The sequence below is a fragment of the Dryobates pubescens genome, chromosome Z (assembly GCF_014839835.1).
Source record: "Dryobates pubescens isolate bDryPub1 chromosome Z, bDryPub1.pri, whole genome shotgun sequence".
NCBI lineage: Eukaryota > Metazoa > Chordata > Aves > Piciformes > Picidae > Dryobates > Dryobates pubescens.
This window is the reverse complement of record NC_071657.1, coordinates 85133415-85151511: the sequence shown is the minus strand read 5'-3', so window position 1 is coordinate 85151511 and position 18097 is coordinate 85133415. Positions and strand designations below refer to the sequence as shown.

The 18097-nt window shown below is 40.1% G+C and overlaps 1 protein-coding gene across 1 annotated transcript in view; it reads left to right on the top strand.

Moving 5' to 3' along the window:
- Window positions 1–18097, top strand: part of KIAA1328 (KIAA1328 ortholog) — a 173243-nt gene that overhangs the window by 7092 nt on the left and 148054 nt on the right. Inside the window, exons 3-4 of the mRNA XM_009907804.2 lie at window positions 5929–6023; window positions 13613–13728. Of these exons, the coding sequence (XP_009906106.2) occupies window positions 5929–6023; window positions 13613–13728 (211 nt within the window). The remainder of the gene's footprint in view (window positions 1–5928; window positions 6024–13612; window positions 13729–18097) is intronic.

Here is an 18097-nt window from a genome sequence, read left to right as displayed (position 1 = left end):
TTCTGGGCTATGATGTTCTTCCCTGTGTGATGTGTAAATGTTGTATATCTCACAAGTACAATCAAAACTGCTGTGAAGACAGATAACTTAATTCTCATTGCCTTGACAGCATCATTGGCCTTGGAATCCATCAACATGGCACTCACAATAACTAGTATTAATTTTTAGGGCCCCATCTGGACTTGTCTCTATCAATTTTTCTGCTTATAAATACTTGCTTTTAGGAGGCAGATGTGTACCTCCAATTGGCAAATGGTGCTGTTAAGTGATGTACAGAGAAATTTCATAAATGGTCCCTATTATGCAGAACCTTTATGTAGAAACATCTCTTGATGAGTATACAAGCCCACTGCCTCAGATGCCTTTGTATGTCGCAGTAAAATCTGATTCTGTATAGTGTGCTGTTTGCACTACTTGTTGTGTGGAGTATTTTTGTTCTTTTTCCCCTGTGAGAGCAGCTAGGCTAGAATTTATTGTTGGTTTTTTTAATATAATAGCTAATATGTGAAATCTTGGCTGGAGACTCAGATGTACTATCACAATAATATGTTCAAAGCTTTTTCTCTCTTCTGCCTTTTTTAAACTGCTTTTCTCTTACCTTGCTAAATCCTAATGGAAACTTTGAAGATAAGCTCTGAATTACTTGGAACAAACAGAACAGACACATTTTATTTGCTTTGGAAGGAGGTTTCATGAAGTGTTTTTTTGGTGAGTTTTCATCACTGGCACAATTTGTTTTCTTCAAGATGCTGGAAGCCTTGTTGCAGCAGGAAAGTTATGATGTAGTTGCCATCACAGAGATGTGGTGGGACGACTCACATGACTGGAGCACTGCAATTGGCGCCTATAGGCTCTTCAGGAGAGACAGGCGAGGGAGAAGGGGTAGAGGGGTGGCCCTGTACATCAGGGAGGCTCTAGATGCCATTGAGCTAGAGCTCAGGGATGATTGGGTTGAGTGCTTGTGGGTGAAAATTTAGAGGGAGGACCAGCAGGGCAGACATCCTGGTTGGAGTCTGTTATAGACCACCCAACCAGGATGAAGATGTTGCTGAATCATTCTATAGGCAGCTAAATGCTGTCTCAAGATCACCAAACCTTGTTCTCATGGGTGACTTCAACCTGCCTGATATCTGCTGGGATCTCAACACAGCAGAGAGGAGGCAGTCTAGGAGGTTCTTAGAGTGTATGGAGAATAGCTTCTTATCCCAGGTGCTGTGCAAGCCTACCAGGGGTAGGGCTATGCTTGACCTCCTCATCACCAATAGGGAAGGGCTGGTGGGTGATGTGGTGGTCAGAGGGTGTTTAGGGTCCAGCGACCATGAAGTAGTTGAATTTTCAGTACTCAGTCAAGCTAATAGGGGCAGCAGCAAAACTTCCACTCTGGACTTCTGGAGAGCGGACTTCAGGTTACTCAAGGAACTAACTCAGAAGGTTCCTTGGGAAACAGCCCTTAAAAACAAAGGGGTCCAGGAGGGCTGGACCTACTTCAAGAAAGAGCTCTTGCAGGCTCAGGAACAGGCTGTGCCAATGTGCCGGAAGATGAGCCTCCGGGGCAGATGGCCAGCCTGCATGGGCAATGAGCTTCTGAGTGAATTAAGAGAAAAAAAGAGGTTATATCATCTTTGGAAGAAAGGTGAGGTAACCCATAGAATGTTTAAGGATGTTACTAGGTCATGTAGGAAGGAAATTAGGGAGGCAAAAGCGCATTTAGAGCTTAGACTGGCCTCTGCTGTGAAGGAGAAAAAAAAATCCTTCTATAAATATATTAATAGCAAGAGGAGGGGCAAGGACAACCTCCACTCCTTGGTGGACACGGAGGGTCCTCCTAGGGTGCTGAGAGAACTGGCAGATGTGCTGGCCAAGCCGCTCTCCATCAATTTTCAGCAGTCCTGGCTCACCAGAGAGGTCCCAGATGACTGGAAGCTGGCCAGTGTGATGCCCATTCACAAGAAAGGCCAGTTGGATGAGCCAGGGAATTATAGGCCTGTCAGCCTGACCTTAGTGCCAGGCAAGATTATGGAAAAGGTCATCTTGAGTGCAATCACACAGCACTTAGAGGATGGCCAAGAGATCAGGCCCAGCCAGCATGGATTTAGGAAGGGCAGGTCCTGCCTGACCAACCTGATCTCTTTCTATGATCAAGTGACTGCCTGCTGGATGTGGGGAAGGCTGTGGATGCAGTCTACCTGGACTTCAACAAGGCCTTTGACACCATTCCCCACAGCAAACTCCTGGCCAAGCTGTCAGCTTGTGGCTTGGACAGCAGCACTCTGTGCTGGGTTAGGAACTGGCTGGAGGGCTGAGCCCAGAGAGTGGTGGTGAATGGTGCCACATCCAGCTGGCAGCCAGTCACCAGTCATGTCGCCCAGGGATCAGTGCTGGGCCCCATGCTCTTTAACATCTTTATTGATGATCTGGATGAGGGCATTGAGTCCATCCTCAGTAAATCTGTGGACGACACCAAGCTTGGGAGCAGGTGTTGATCTGCTGGAGGGTAGAGAGGCTGTGCAGAGGGACCTCGACAGGCTGGACAGATGAGCAGAATCCAAGGGCATGAGATTTAACACATCCAAGTGCCAGGTTCTGCACATTGGCCACAACAACCCCATGCAGAGCTACAGGCTGGGGTCAGAGTGGCTGGAGTGCAGCCAGGCCGAGAGGGACCTCGGGGTACTGGTTGATGGTAGGCTGAACACGAGCCTGCAGGGTGGCCAGGCAGCCAAGAGGGCCAATGGCATCCTGGCCTGCATCAGGAACAGTGTGGCCAGCAGGAGTAGGGAGGACATTCTGACCCTGTACACTGCACTGGTTCGGCCACACCTTGAGTCCTGTGTCCAGTTCTGGGCCCCTCAGTTTAGGAAGGATGTTGACTTTCAGGAATGTTTCCAGAAAAGGGCAGCAAAGTTGGTGAGGGGTTTGGAGCACAAGCCCTGTGAGGATAGACTGAGGGAGCTGGGGTTGCTTAGCCTGGAGAAGAGGAGGCTCAGGGGAGACCTTATTGCTCTCTACAGCTACCTGAAGGGATGTTGTAGACAGGTAGAGGTTGGTCTCTTCTCCCAGGCAACCAGCATCAGAACAAGAGGACACAGTCTCAGGCTGTGCCAGGGGAGGTTTAGGCTGGATGTTAGAAAGAAATTCTTCACAGAAAGAGTGATTGCCCATTGGAATGGGCTGCCTGGGGAAGTGGTGGAGTCACCATCACTGGTGTTCAGGAGGAGACTTGATAGGGTGCTTGGTTGCATGGTTTAGTTGATTAAGTGGTGTTGGATGGTGGGTTGGATGCGGTGATCTTGAAGGTCTCTTCCAACCTATTCTATTCTATCGGTCGGTCATCAGTACAATTTTCTGGTATCCTCTTTTGAAGAGAATTGATTGAGTTTTGCTTAAATATGAAACTTAGTAGAACTGTATTACCTTTTTTTCATTCAAATAGATGAGTACCACAAAGGAGAATTGAAGTTTTGGAGGAGACTTCAAAAACATCTTAATAGCTCTGGTAGTTTTAATAAATTGGTGGTTTGCTATGCTGGTCTAAAAATTTCCATCTTTCTACATCCCATGTGACTGAAGTTGTCTGATTCTGTCATGCAAATTGTCATGTTCCAGGGCCTGCTTTACAAAGTGAGAGAACGTTCGATTGATGTAGTTCATTTTACCTAGAGTTAAGAAACTGTGTTCTGCTCTGAGCCGTGTAAAAAGGATAGAAACGTGGAAAGAAGAGACTACATTCTTGGCCTCTCACTTGTCAATTTTGTTTTGGTGGTGGAGCTGTTGCTGTGCATTTGATAAGTGTGATGGTACAAGCTTACTTTTCAGAATTTTTTAATGTCCCAACTCTCTACATTTGTGGGTGACATAAAAAAAACACAGACTAAATTTTCAGTTTTTTTCCTCTTAATCCCACACATGCTTGTGGGACACTGGGTAGGTATGTTTGGGCAATAGATTGAGGTACCTTCTGTTAAAATCTTCTTCAGTAATGTGGTTTAACTTCTGCTTTCTTGGGTGAAAGGTGTCCTGCAACTCTTTTTCTTAGAGAAGTTCCTTTATCTAGCACTAACAATAAATAAATAATAATTTCAGACTGTTTTTTAGCATGCGAAGTGGGAATCCTTCCACAATGTATTTCGTTGATCTTAAACTCAGTTGACTTAAAGACATTCTCTCTTGATTTGTGTGACTGTAAATAGCATATGTTAAGGAAGGAAACTGTGAAATCAAATGCCCCTTTGAAAAGCCCTCAACTCTCATTTGCCTTGTGAAACTCCTTCCTCTGCCTGCTGAGGAAAATGCACCTGAGTTAAGTAGGAGTGTATTGAAGGGTCAGGTGGGGATAACAGTATCACAGTACCACTAAGGTTGGAAGAGACCTCAAAGATCATCAAGTCCAACCTGTCACCACAGACCTCATGACTAGACCATGGCACCAAGTGCCACGTCCAATCCCCTCTTGAACTTCTCCAGGGATGGAGACTCTACCACCTCCCTGGGCAGCACATTCCAAGGGCGAACGACTCGCTCAGTGAAGAACTTTCTCCTCACCTCGAGCCTAAACTTCCCCTGGCGCAGCTTGAGACTGTGTCCCCTTGTTCTGGTGCTGGTTGCCTGGGAGGAGAGACCAACCCCTTCCTGGCTACAACCACCTTTCAGGTAGTTGTAGAGGGCAATGAGGTCACCCCTGAGCCTCCTCTTCTCCAGGCTAAGCAATCCCAGCTCCCTCAGCCTCTCCTCACAGGGCTTGTGCTAACATGCCTCTGTATAAAATCATAACTTCTGAAAGAAATGACATAGTGTTTTAATTATTTCAAACCACTATTCAAGAAGCAGTTAGTGGGGAATGGAAGGGGGAAGCTGCTTCTTTGATGTGTTATTGCTAATGAAGGGAGAGAAGACTTGCGTGCTCAGAGGTTGTTCTGTGATGTGTTGTGTTAACTTGGTCAAAATGCAAAGCATTTGGTAGCATTCTTATATCCCATGTTAAGTGCTGTATATACTTAGGGAGGTTTGTAATATTTGTGGGGTTGCAAAAGTGTAGTCTGAAAATAAATGCCAGATAAAGAGGAAATATTTAAACTTGAAATCTTGGGACAGAACAACATAGCTCTTATTGTTGCTTTTGTCTTGGGATTTTTTATGCTTAGTGCTTGAGAATTGAGTCAGAGTTGACAGAAATTTCGCATAAATTAAAGGAACATAGAACTTAGAACTGCCTTCTGCTTGGAAATACTCAAAATTGGTAATGCTCAAAATTGGTTAACTAAATGCAAGGGACTGTTGCAAACATGAGCAGCAATATGCCCTCTGGTGGATATTGGTAACAAATGCTGCAGTTCTTAGTATGATTAAGGGATGCATTAAAAAACCTCAAGTTTTGTTTTGAGAAGGTAGCAGGAAGTGATAAAGTTAGTGATTAAAAGCAAACTACATTGATGTGTGACAGGGTACTTTTGTGTATCGAAAAATATCCTTTAAAGAAAGGACCTACCATATACTAACAATATATTGCATGTCTTTTTTTGGTGGTTTGCATGCTTTGGTTGTAAGTGCTAAGGCAGAGGGTGTTTTTTTTTTCCCCCTTACTCATTAATTTAGAATCCTATCATAACAAAGTTTGAACTTGGATTTGGATATTGCTGCACTAAATTTTCAAGTCATGAGAACCCGCTGCCCTTTATCTAGTATGAATCAATAAATAGTGTGTGTGTTTTAAAGTTTTACCCAGCAGCTTGCATTTGAATTCAGCACAGTCTTGCCATTTGTTTCACTGGACATTACCTGCATTTTTTAAAAAAAGATTTGTTTTATTTCCAGTTGGAATTTGTCTACTCTCAACTTCTAATTATTAGGTCTTTAAATGCGTTTATTATCTTATGAAATATTTATTCTCATTTAAAGAGTACTTTCTGAAATGCAGCTTTAAATTTTCAGGTTGCTAATGAAGGAGGAATGAAGAGTGCTTCTTTAAAAGATTTGTGTCCTGAGGACAAGAGACGCATTGCAAACTTAATTAAAGAACTTGCCAGGTAAGAATAAGCATCATCTGAAAATGTATTATGTTTAAGGAGAGTCATTCCTCTAATTAGGATCAAGCAATGTGGAATTGCATTACAGAACTGAATATTTGCATAAAGTAAATTTTCTTTCTGGAAGAGGTATGAACAGTGAAGCAGCCTGATCATTTTTGCCTTGCTTTCTGACCTGAAATTCCTAAAATAAGAGCCAAAATTTTGTGGCCTTTGCTAACTCATCTATATAAAGCTAGTTACAGGGCTAGAATTTTGTCTGCTGTTTGTGTCACATGCTTTAAACAAACATATGTTATCTTTTGGAAATAACAAACTTCGTTGATATGAAAGTTTGTAGTGCTTATTTGTCAGGGGTGAGCTTTTATATGGAATGCCATGTTGAAGGTGGAGTGGTGTTCTTGTGGCTGAAGCGTATGGTTTTCCTGTGTTTGCATATGTAAGGCAGTTAAGAGTCTAGTGTAGTTTTTGCTTATCTAGTAAAACTTTCTTTTGCTTTGATTAATTTTTTCAAGTTCTCCCTAGTCTCTGAAAGGCAGAAATAGTGTTTTTCAGCTTTTACTAGTTCTCTAATTTTCATTCCAGGGCTTAGAGGTCCATGAAGATAAACAGTATGAAAAGTAGGCTGAATTTGAGTGGGGAGATTTTTCTCCTGCCTGTATTTGTAATACTTCAGAATCTCTGGAAATCTGTTTCTTACCTAGTGACTGCAAAATTGAGCACATGGGACTTTGGCAGGCTTTTGCACAGCATCTGAGAGGAAGGTCTTGTGAGATGATCTTGGGTCCTTTGGAGTGAAAGTTGGTGTCTGTACTAAGTATTTATAAATGGAAGGTTTTTCTAGAACAAAATACAGGTTCTCAAGTATTAATGAAATGCTTTTTTTTCTGTAGACTATGTATGTCTGTGCAAAAATTGGCAAATGTTACTGTTCTTTATTGGAAAATTCAGGCAGAGAAATTAAGTTACTTGCTCAAGGTCATGCAATAAGTCTCTGGTGGAGCTAGGAATATTTTCTTTCTGATTATCCTTATCCAGTGGACCATTTTGCCTGGTAATAATTTGGACCAATATAGAGTTTCTTGCTCTAAAGTGTTTTAGTAATTTCTGAAGTTCTTCATGCTTGCAACTCCATTTTATTCTACCTTATGTGTTAGAAAATGTCTAGTTAAGGCTATCATAAAGAGTAGACTGCTGGGAGGCCTGGTTACAAATTGTCAGATGTTGGACCTATTCGGACACTGTTTCCACTGTTGATATATAGAGATATATTCTAATATTTAAAAAAGCCTTTTATTACATTGTTCCTCATAATACACTGCTCCCTAGTGAATAGTAGTACACTAACTCATTTGAGCATGGGATTCCTCTTAAATCTCAGATGCTGTGATTTTTCCCTGAGGACAGTTTGATATTTCTGCCTGACATTTCTTCGAAGAAAAATAGAAGGTGCAGCAACATTAATTTTGAAAAGTAAAATTAGTGGAACACTATTATTTTATACTTAGTTCTCTTTTATTTTTAAACCTAATCATATTTTTATTGGATGTAATTAAAAGTCCTTTGCAGAGTAATAGGGAAGTCGAACTTTAATTCTGCTCACCTTGTCACTTTTTTAAAACTCTCCATAATTTTCATCCCTAGTTCTGCAGTGATGGAGTGTTTTTACATGCAGTAGAAAATTCTTTGGTCTTCCAGAGAAGAAAAAGAGCCTGCAGAATTCTAAAGGTTTTCCAGGAAGACTGTCCTGTAGCAAATACTTGGAATAATAAAGATCTCCTTGTACGAGAGCTGTACTTTGTCGTTCCTTTTTTTGCCACTATTTATGAAAGAAACTTACAGTAGTTGGGACTAATTGCTGCCTGTTTATAGCAGGGTGGTGGGCAGAAATAGATTAATCAATAACCACTTGCATGAGGGCAGTTCTAAAGTGGTGAAGGTCTGACTACGTGGAAACCAGTAGCAAAATATGATTAGCTCTTGGGGCTTGATTTTCAACCAACACTTGCTTGAGCAGTTCAGGATATTGATCTTTCCCCTGACTTCAGTGACTGCTGAAGGAGAGCTAACATACTTTTGTTAAACTTCCTGTATTTTCTTTCCTTCCTCCAGCTTTTATTTCCAGTGTGCTTTTGAACATTGGGAAGGTGTGTGCCTACACATTAGCTAATATGCTGCAGTGTCAGACTTTGTATTGGTGTGAATAAATTCTAATGCTGGCTGTATTATTATCCTTTCCTTTGAAAAAATATTGGATACTGGGCTCTAACACTTTGCTGCTGGGAATTCCTGTGTCTGACATGTGAGTTGTTATGGATTTTATGAAACTGAGTTCCGAGATGGGGTTGAAAGAAAGAACTCTGCTATATCCTTTCTAAGATGAATAATCTTAGTTTTTGGTCTGTGGTGACATGTGTAAATCTAACCATTATTTTGCCTTTCTTTGAATGTATCCAGTCTGTCTTCCCTATTAAGGAGAAAAGACAGGTAAACCGGGTCCAAAGTTTAAAAGATTCAAATATTGTAAGTAGGAAATTCTCAAGTGTAATCAGTCATTATTTTTAAAGCAAGATGACACTGTTGTGTTTTCCACGAGGTGCTGCTGGTGTGGTGGTGAAAGTGGCAGGCATGGCAAGAGCAAATTGCTTACAAGCAGATCTCTTTTAAGAGGAACAAAACCCTTTTTTTAGCTTTTGTTAAGTGCAGGCTACTCCTGAAGCAGCCATCAGCTTATGTAATGAAATGAGTAGTGACGTGGTGAAGACACTGAAAGATTCTACGTCAGTGTCAGAACACATTAACCTCTCCTAAGAGGTTCTCTGGGAGCTAGCCAGTTGACTGTTGAGCATTAAAGATTCACTAGACATTGTATTGGGATGGTTACAGAGTGTTCTGTAGTGAAATGTTTTAAGTGATACGCAGATTTTGAGAGCTTGCTCTGTCTTGGCATTTGGCTGAGTGGAGAGGGTCATAACTTTATTTGCAGAGAGAATGAGTGTTTGTGTATGCTTGCAAGCATTCACTTCATTCCTAACTGATATATAGCCATAGGACTGTGACTTTCTGTCTCCTCCTATGAACTTTACATAATAAATACTTCTCTGCCTGCACAGTTCATGCATGCCTATACAGTTCACATACGCAATTTGCTTTTGGATGAGCAGAGGCATTGACTAAGTGAGGTAGATTGGTTCATGTAAGTTTAATCTTTGGTTGTAGTGGTGAGAATTGGTATCTAACTACTTTGTATTCTTTCTTTATTCAGATAAGATAAACATAGAGAAAGCTGCCTCCCTGTTGTCTTTGCAAACAAATCCTCAAAAGCAATTTAAGTAGAAAGGTATCGTAGTGCCCTTATCTACCCAAGAGAGGGAGTGATTGCCCTTTTCAAATGTGATGCAAGATGGGTTTGCTCTCAGATTAGTGTCTTTCTGGCAAACACCACTGGCATGCCCAGAATGCTTGTACCCCTCAGCTAGTAAAACAGCCTTCAGAAGCCCTTTGTCCCTTACTGGGAAAATGCTTCCTTCTTCTCAGGACCATGGATTCCTATACCCTTTGTAGGGTGCTGGCTGCCTGGAACGCTAGTCTTTTCTACTAGGCATTACTTTATGTGGACTTTTATCCTGATAGGAAGATTGAATTGACCAACAAAAGCTGAAATTTTGCAGCTAAGGGTGAAAATGGGAATCAAAACAGAAGGTTGATTTGGAACTGGCAACCATTACAAAGGATGGCAGTAAAACTGTTGTAGTGTATATCTGCTATTTAAGTGTTTTCCTTCCAGCACTGAGGATCTTTGAAGGACAACTTGCCTGTGGAAGTCCATGTTAGAAGTCTGCAGTGTTTGGCCTCTTGGATTGCCTTTTCTCCTAGGTTACACTACCTCATATTTAAACAAATTGTTTTTACAATTTGGCTTTAACTTCAATGTCAAGATCTTTATTTCATGTGCTGCTTTAGGAGTAATATTGTGCTGTATTTCTCTTAATTGGTCAGGCAGTGAGACTGCAAATGAGATATCCCTAAGCTTGTTTGGAAATTACTTCTTGTTGATAGGTAAAGCATACCTAGGATTATTGTGTCACCAATCACACTTACCTTTTGTGCTTAAAAAGCCATTTGTAGCTATAAAGCCATGCTGTGAGATCTAGTTTTGTATTTTGCAAGTTGCATATCATAAAATGTAGCCACTGTGCAGCAATTTTAATTATGTTTTGGGATTGATGTGGGGTTTTAGTTATATTTTAAAATTTATACAAATTGATGATGATACCTGAGCAAAAGGTATGAGATTTGTGAACAGTGTCCTCAGACAGAAAAAGCTCCTATTCTCTCTTCCTGCAGTTCTGGTATTAAAAGTCACTTTGATCCTTAGTTCTGCCAGTGGCATGTAGTGATCAGCTCTGGCATGAGAACTTTTTGTTTCATTTTTCTGGAGCGCATCTTTCGCTGGGAATACTCAATTTCATTCCACGATTTCTATGTGTGCTGGGCTCTGTGTGATACCTTTATCTTTGTCCTTGCTCCATTTTCCTGCTCCTGTGGTCTTGCCTTTTACAGATGCCATTCTTTGCTTGGAAACTCATTGAAACTAGTCACCAAAACATTTCCATCTTTGCTAGTAGACAGACTAACATCAGATGAGTGTTTCATAAAAGACAAATGTTCTCAATGACTATAGAACTGATGGGTGAACTTGCCAGTGTTGGTGTCTGCTTCTTGTTTTATCTTCCATCTGGAAAGCATCAGTCCTGCTTCCTCAGTGGGATGAGTCAGTGTCATCAGTAAACCTGTGGATCAATTCCTTCTTCAGGTCATTCAGAGCTACTAGTATCAACAGTGGACTTGGGAGCACACTGTAATAATTTGAACCCTAGGAGGTGGGTTCTTTTTTGGTTTTGTGTTTTTTTTTTGTTTGTTTGTTTTAAATATAGCTGCATTATGAATTTTTCTTTCCTTTTGGAGGCTCCTGTAAAATAAAACTAAAATCTTTATATAATGAAGTGTTGAATTTAAAACAAATCTTGAATGAAGATGGTGTATATTCTATGACACAAGATAGGTGACTGTATATTATATGCAGGAAAATATTGCAGACACTGAACAGCAGGAATAGTTCTACAGATATGCCATCTTTGCTCTCAGCTGTCAGTCCTCAATTTGTTCCTGGAAAAAGTGATAATGGAGCTGGACACCAGCTACAGGGCAGTTATACCTTATGTACTTTCATTATTTCACTGTGCTTTTCTGGCCATAAGTGAATAAAAAAGAGGTGACAAACCTTTTGAGGAGCATTATGAGCCTTGTAATATTTCTGTTTGGCATCAATGAGGTCCTTTCTAGTTCTGCTAAAAATTATCTGTCCTTTACTGCTGGAAGACAAATAAATATACAAAGAAATCTCACTAAGCTATATATAGGATGTGACATAAATCCAGCCTAATCTGGTGACATTCTGGTATTCCTTTTCTCTGACTTCCTTTTGCTACCTCCTGTGAGTAATGTGTCTTCTGTATCTCGCCTGCCCTTTATAGACTGTCTCCTGCTTTGTTATACATAAACACATACTGCCACATTTCTTCTAAGATCACTTACTGTTCCCAGTCATTTACTGCATGAGATATGTAGCACAATATATTCATATGTCTGGAAGTATGACAGCTTGCTGTGATCTGTGTTAAATGAAAACACAGCACATGAATGTGATGTAGACTGGTACAAGCAGCAAACCACAGAATCTGGAGATGGGTAAAAATCTGCTAGGTTTAGTTTAGTTTCTCTGGTGCTCTGTTCTCTCTTGCTATATCAATTTCTTCTACTGTTATTTAATTTAGATATCCTTGGGTGTTAGCATGGCCCAGTGTTTTACATGTCACAACCCTTTTTCTGATGTAGCATCACTCTTGCAATTAGTGAGCTTCCTTCCATATATAGTGCCCTGGAGAGGATAACTGTGCTCTTTGAGCAAGGAATGCACAGGTGTTGGATGAATCCCAAACTCATACAGCTGGTTCTCTTTACATTGTTGATTTTATGATTTCTACACACCTCTTTTGACAGCCTTTGAGTGGAGAGCAAGAGACCTAGGAACACTGCTGGGGACTGGATTGTAAATGAAACTGTGTGGATGTGAATAGATTTTTTGACTGAGTTAATTATTTTTTCTTTTTATGTCTTTTTTTTTTTTTTTAAATTTAGAAGCCTTTGAATTAACAGTTTGTTCCAAACCACTCTAATTTATTGAATTTCATTATATGCTTCATGTTGTTGTTGTTTTTTTTTTTCCTTCCAGGTTTGTAGAGAAGAGGTGTGATTTTTCGGTATTTATTGTTTCCAACTTCATGTGCTCTACTTGAGCTGTTGTGGGAAGGGCTGTGAGTTTACCTTAAAGTTGGGGAATACTGCCTGTATTCCTCACCCCAGAGAAATGAACCAATTGTAGTATTTATGGCTTTTTCTACTGGAATATCAAAACAAGTCATGCCCTCTTGTGGGAAATGTCATGACGTCAAATGGGTAGCTCAGTCCCTGGATGGAGTTCTCTGTTAAGAATGTCAGTGTGTTGGATGAGATGAGTGGAAGGCTTAGTACAATGTCTCTCTTTCTTTTATTTTCTGTTAATTTTTAATTTTTTTAATTTTCCTCCCCTTTTCCTCTTCCTATAGGATTGTTCCACTTACTAAAATTGAAGTTTTCTGAAAGTTGTACTGCTTTGGTCTTCTGTCACCTGTGTTGTGGCAGCTGTTTCATCATCATAAAAGACAACTTCAAGAGCCTGCAGCAACAGAAATTGCACAAGTGCTTAGTCTAAGCTCATTACTTAATGAGCTTTTATAGAACCATGATTTCTAAGCTGTGTTTTTTAGCATAGTTACAGGATCATCTGTGTATAATGGTCTTCTTGACTATGTGACACCAGAATAATTGTTTTTACAGCCTGCTCTTAAGGTGCAGAATAAATGATCATAGTAAACCTTTCACATTGCCAGCTTCTAATCTTGATTCAATTATTTACACTGAGCAGCAGGATACAGGGTGCCGTGGCTTGGACAGAAAGGAAAATTTACTCCTGTGGCTTGGTATTTTAAAGTCCCCAGAAGAGGACAAACTGTTTTGTTTGGATAAAACTAACAAGAAAAATGATTCCCTGCCTGGACTTATATTTGACCAGTAAACATGAGAGAAGAATTAGTTTATAGATTAAGAATCAGAAAAGTTTTTCAATTTCCTTCCTGTCTCGGCAGCTAAGGTTTCCCATTTGAGTCATCTGTCTACGTGCCCTAGGCTTGTAAGGATCCCAGTGTGTCTTCATTATGACTGCAGGGAATTTGACTGCACAAATCTAATTGTGGGTTTAGGTCCTTTGTTGTTCTGTGCTGCATGTTAACGTGCATGTACTCTAGTGAGATCAGTGCCTTTGAAAAAATAGTACATTGCATATCTCCCAATGTAATACAATAAACGTTATGAGGAAATAGCCTGTTTAAGGATAGAGAGGATGACATCCATTTACCTGGAAAGCAGAAGAGTTGGAAGGCAAGCACAGTGGTTATGGGTATATATTTTATTTCTCTCATTCTTTTCAGGGTAAGTGAAGAAAAGGAGGTGACAGAAGAACGTCTGAAAGCTGAACAGGAGTCATTTGAGAAGAAGATCAGACAGCTAGAGGAACAGAATGAATTTATCATCAAGGAAAGGGAAGATATCCTTTAAAAATAAGTTCAGGGGCTTACTGTGTGAAATAAAGTGAACTACAGAGAAATAAGTGTTCTAATTTATAGCAGAGAATAAATCTCCATGTGCTGCCATTCAAAAGCAATCAGAGAGATGACTTGTCAGCATGTGATGCTGGTTCATTTGAGCTTTAAACTGCCATCCAGCTGTTCCTATGATGTTGTTTTGCTTTGAAGTAGATATTTGTCAACTAAAAATGACAATAAGGAATTTGTGCATTAAAATTATAGATTTAAAAAAAGTAATATTTTCATTTAATCCTGTTAGTTTGTTGTAATTGAGGTCTAAAACTTGCATGGTATTCCAGTGTTTTCCACCTCCAAACTTATACTGAGGCCGTTCAAGCTGTATATATGTACTAGGAGGTTTAGCCAGATCAGACATTGTTTATTTTGGGTGTAGCTTTTGTTTGTTTGATTTGCCTTTTTTTTCAGTTAGCTGATTCTCTTTCAGGCTGTGATTTCCATTTTTTTTAGGTGCATATACTGAGTCACAGTCCTGGACTATCGCATGCGAATTCGATACTGCAGGAATTAGGAGCTTTTGTTCGGGGTAGTGTAGTGTGATAGACCTTTACAAAACTCTCTTGTTCATTTCTTTTCCAAATCTTTGATGCTTGTTTAAATCCTCAGAAGGTTGACAGTTGACTGCAGTGGGATATGAAAGAGAGAGTGGTGCAACTACAGCAAAAGCAAATAGTGTGTGATTCATCAGATTTATTTCGGCTAGGGAGGATACTAACGCTATTTCAAAAAACACTGGTGAAACCTAGTGTGCAATACTGTTTTTGGTCCTGAGTCATTCCTTATTCAAGCACAAAATGAACTTAGAGCTAAAAGTTGTACAGAAGGGCTACTTGAGATGTTGTGGGACCTGGATAACCTATTTTCTGAGAAGAGACAAAACTATGTGTGCATACGCTTATGAATAGTGACTGGCCATATAGAAGTGGGTCAAGATGGTGGTAAGTTGCATAGGGGGCAATGCAATGCTGAGACAAAAAGGGACTCTTCAAACCATAGGCCATTTTTGGAACAGAAATAAGTAGAGGCCCACAAAGTAAACAAACTTAAACTTGAAGTTAGATGAGGGTTCTTGAATATTTGAGCAATGATATTTCACAGTTTAGGACCGTAATGCTTAACAAAAAGGGAAAAAAGATACTTTTTTTTTTTATGATGGAGCTTGATTGGCTTGTGAAAGGAGTTTGGTGACATGTTACTTCTGTCAGCAGGGGATTGCTCTCTATGACTCAGAAGATAACTTGCAGCAACAGCAGCACTTATGTTTATAGAAAGAATTTGGTCTGTTTGTACTAAATAATATACACATCACCAAGCTTAGCGGGGCATGGAACAGTTCCTGGGAAATATTAAATGTGATGTGTTTAAGAGCCATTAGATGTGACTGCAACTCTTTTACGTTAATTTCACTGAAGTCAGTATTTTTTGTGTATGCATTCAGCTTGTGTGTGGGTGGGATGTATGTTCCTGATTAATATTTTTTAATGTATGCACATAAAGCTTGCACTAATTCATTAGAGGTTTATTTGTCTACTGGAAAGTAGAAAGGCTTGCTTGGACACCTTTTTTATGGTGGTTTTTTTTTTCTTTTAGGGCTTTTTTGGTCTTGTTTTTTTTTCTTTTTTTTTTGTTTTTTCTTTACTAGAAATAGACTATGTAAGCTTAAACAGTTTTCCAGAAGTCTGGTAGACATGGCAGAAGGTTAATACATGCAATTTTACACTTCATAAAACTCTGTAAAAGCTGGAAACACAAAACAAGGTTATAATTTAAAACAATATTATTTTAACTACTGCAGTATTTGCGCCTCATACACGAATGATTCAAGATCCTCAGTGTACCTCTGATCAGTTAATGTTTTATCTTAAAGCTTGTTGCAGAGACAAGAAATGGTAGAAAAGACTTGCCAAAGTTGAATAGATTCTGGCTATTTCCAAGTACAGCAACTTGAAATTCTTCAAGTTCTTTTGAAACGTACAGAGTTAACTTGCAAATAAGATATCAAGGATATAATACCATAAGAAAAAGCCTTAGAGTCTGGTAAAATCAATTTTACTTACTTTTCCCCCCTCCTCCCTCTCCCAGAGCTAATTTATTCTCTATAAAATTACTTTATCTAGCCCAGCATTTAGAATTACTCTACAATAATAAATCGATGCTTCTGTTATAACTGCAGCTATCCAGTGAAGTGTAATTTCAACTTGCTAAAGGTTTAATTTGAATAGCAGGCAGTGTAGGTTTTTTTTCATTAACATGTGTTTTGAGGTGGATTTTTTTTTTTCCCCTTCTTAAGACTTTCATCTAGGTATGCTTTGTGTCCAGAGAAGGGCAGCAAGGCTCATGAAGGGCCTAAAGCGCATGTCCTGTGAGGAGCAGCTGAGAGAACTGGGGTTGTTCAGTCTGGAGAAGAAGAGGCTGAGGGGACACCTCATTGCTCTCTATAACTGCCTGAAGGGAGGTTGGAGCAAAGAGGCAACCAGCCTCTTCTCCCTGGTGGCACGCAACAGGACTAGAGGAAATGGATCCAAGCTGTGCCAGGGGAGTTTTAGGCTGGGTACTAGGAAATATTTCTTCACTGAAAGGGTTACCAAACATTGGAATGGTCTGCCCAGGGTAGTGGTGGAGTCACCATCCCTGGAGGTGCTTAAATGGTATGTGGAACTGGTGCTTAGGAACATGGTTTATTGGTGACCTTGCGGCACTGGGTTTTGACCCAGGTTGGACCTACGTTGACCTCCCGAGGACTGGAAGAAAGCCAGTGTAATTCCAATCTTCAAAAAGGGCAAGAAGAAAGAGCATTGTGTCCCAGTTACAGGATACCCACTTCAGGAGGGACAGGGATATACTACAAAGGGTCCAACAGAGGGCTATGAGGATGATTAAGGGACTGGAACATCTGTCTGATGAGGAAAGGCTGAGTGACTTGGGGCTGTTTAGTCTGGAAAAGAGAAGACTAAGAGAAGATGTAAAGGGTGGAGATCCAGAGGATGAGGCTGGGCTCTTTTCAGAGGTGGCCAGCAATATGACAAGGAGCAATGGTTACAAACAAGAACAGGGGAGGTTCAGGCTAGATGTTAGGAAAAGTTCTATACAGAGAGAGTGATTGCCCATGGGAATGGGCTGCCTGGGGAGGTGGTGGAGTCGCCATCATTGGAGGTTTTCAGGAGGAGACTTGATGGGGTGCTTGGTGCCGTGGGTTAGTTGTTTGGGTGGTGTTGGATTGGTTGATGGGTTGGATGCGGTGATCTTGAAGGTCTCTTCCAACCTGGTTTATTCTATGTATTCTATGAACTAGATGATCTTGATGGTCTTTTCTAACCAGGGATATTAATGTGATTCTGTGTGCTTGAAATCCCTGCTTTAAAGGCAGATTTTTTGTTTTCCTCATTTTTTTGTGGTTGTTTGTTTTTTTTTTTTTGTGGACCCATTCTTTTGAATTAATTGCTAATGAAATATGACAAAAGCTTGTGGGGAGTAGGTGGCATGCAGTCAACTCACTGCAAAACTGAGTAACTTAGCAGTATTGAAAAAACAATACCTGTCTGCCATCTAAGCTTACATTCATTCTGAAATTTGTCAGTGCCATCTGGGTAAGGAACAACAACTGAAATTTCGTGTAAACTTAAAAAGTCAATTCCATCCTTCCACTGCAGCTGAAACTCTGAAATTCAAGTAGTTCTTACAAGGGCATGCAGTTCATGGAGGACAGCCCTGTGATGAGCATTTTGTGAATGATAAATAGAACAGCCTGTTGCCAAGGTTGCCAAATATTATTATCACAGAATTAAGGGAATTTGGGGATTTTAAGTAGTAGTCTGGTCTACTCATTTTCCTTAAAGCAGTGTCACTAGACCTCTCTTATTGTTTAATTATTTGTTCAGTAGTAGATATTTTGGCTTATTTTTTCACAGAACATTCCTGCTTGAAATCAACTTTTTTCACAGAAATTTGCTATGAATTGTTTTAGCCAGTTCCAAAATAAAAAAGGAGATCAGACCTTTATTTCATCTATAACAAACTAGTGTAGTGTTTCTCTGAGAAAGTTCTACTGCTGTTCTTTGGGGTTGTGATGCTTTGTAGTGTATGTTATGTATACTGTGATGACATCTTGTACTGTTCTTACTAAAATCTGCCCATTTGTGTCAAACTGAAATATCCAATCCTTTGATGCCCTCCACAGTGAAGTGGAGATGAGGATGAGAAAGTGGTGCAAAAGTAAATCTTCTGAAAGGGAAGATTAAGCAGGAACTAGAAGAGAAAACCTAAGTGGAGGCTGATTTGGAGAAGTGAGAACCAGGACTTGGCAGAGAGAAA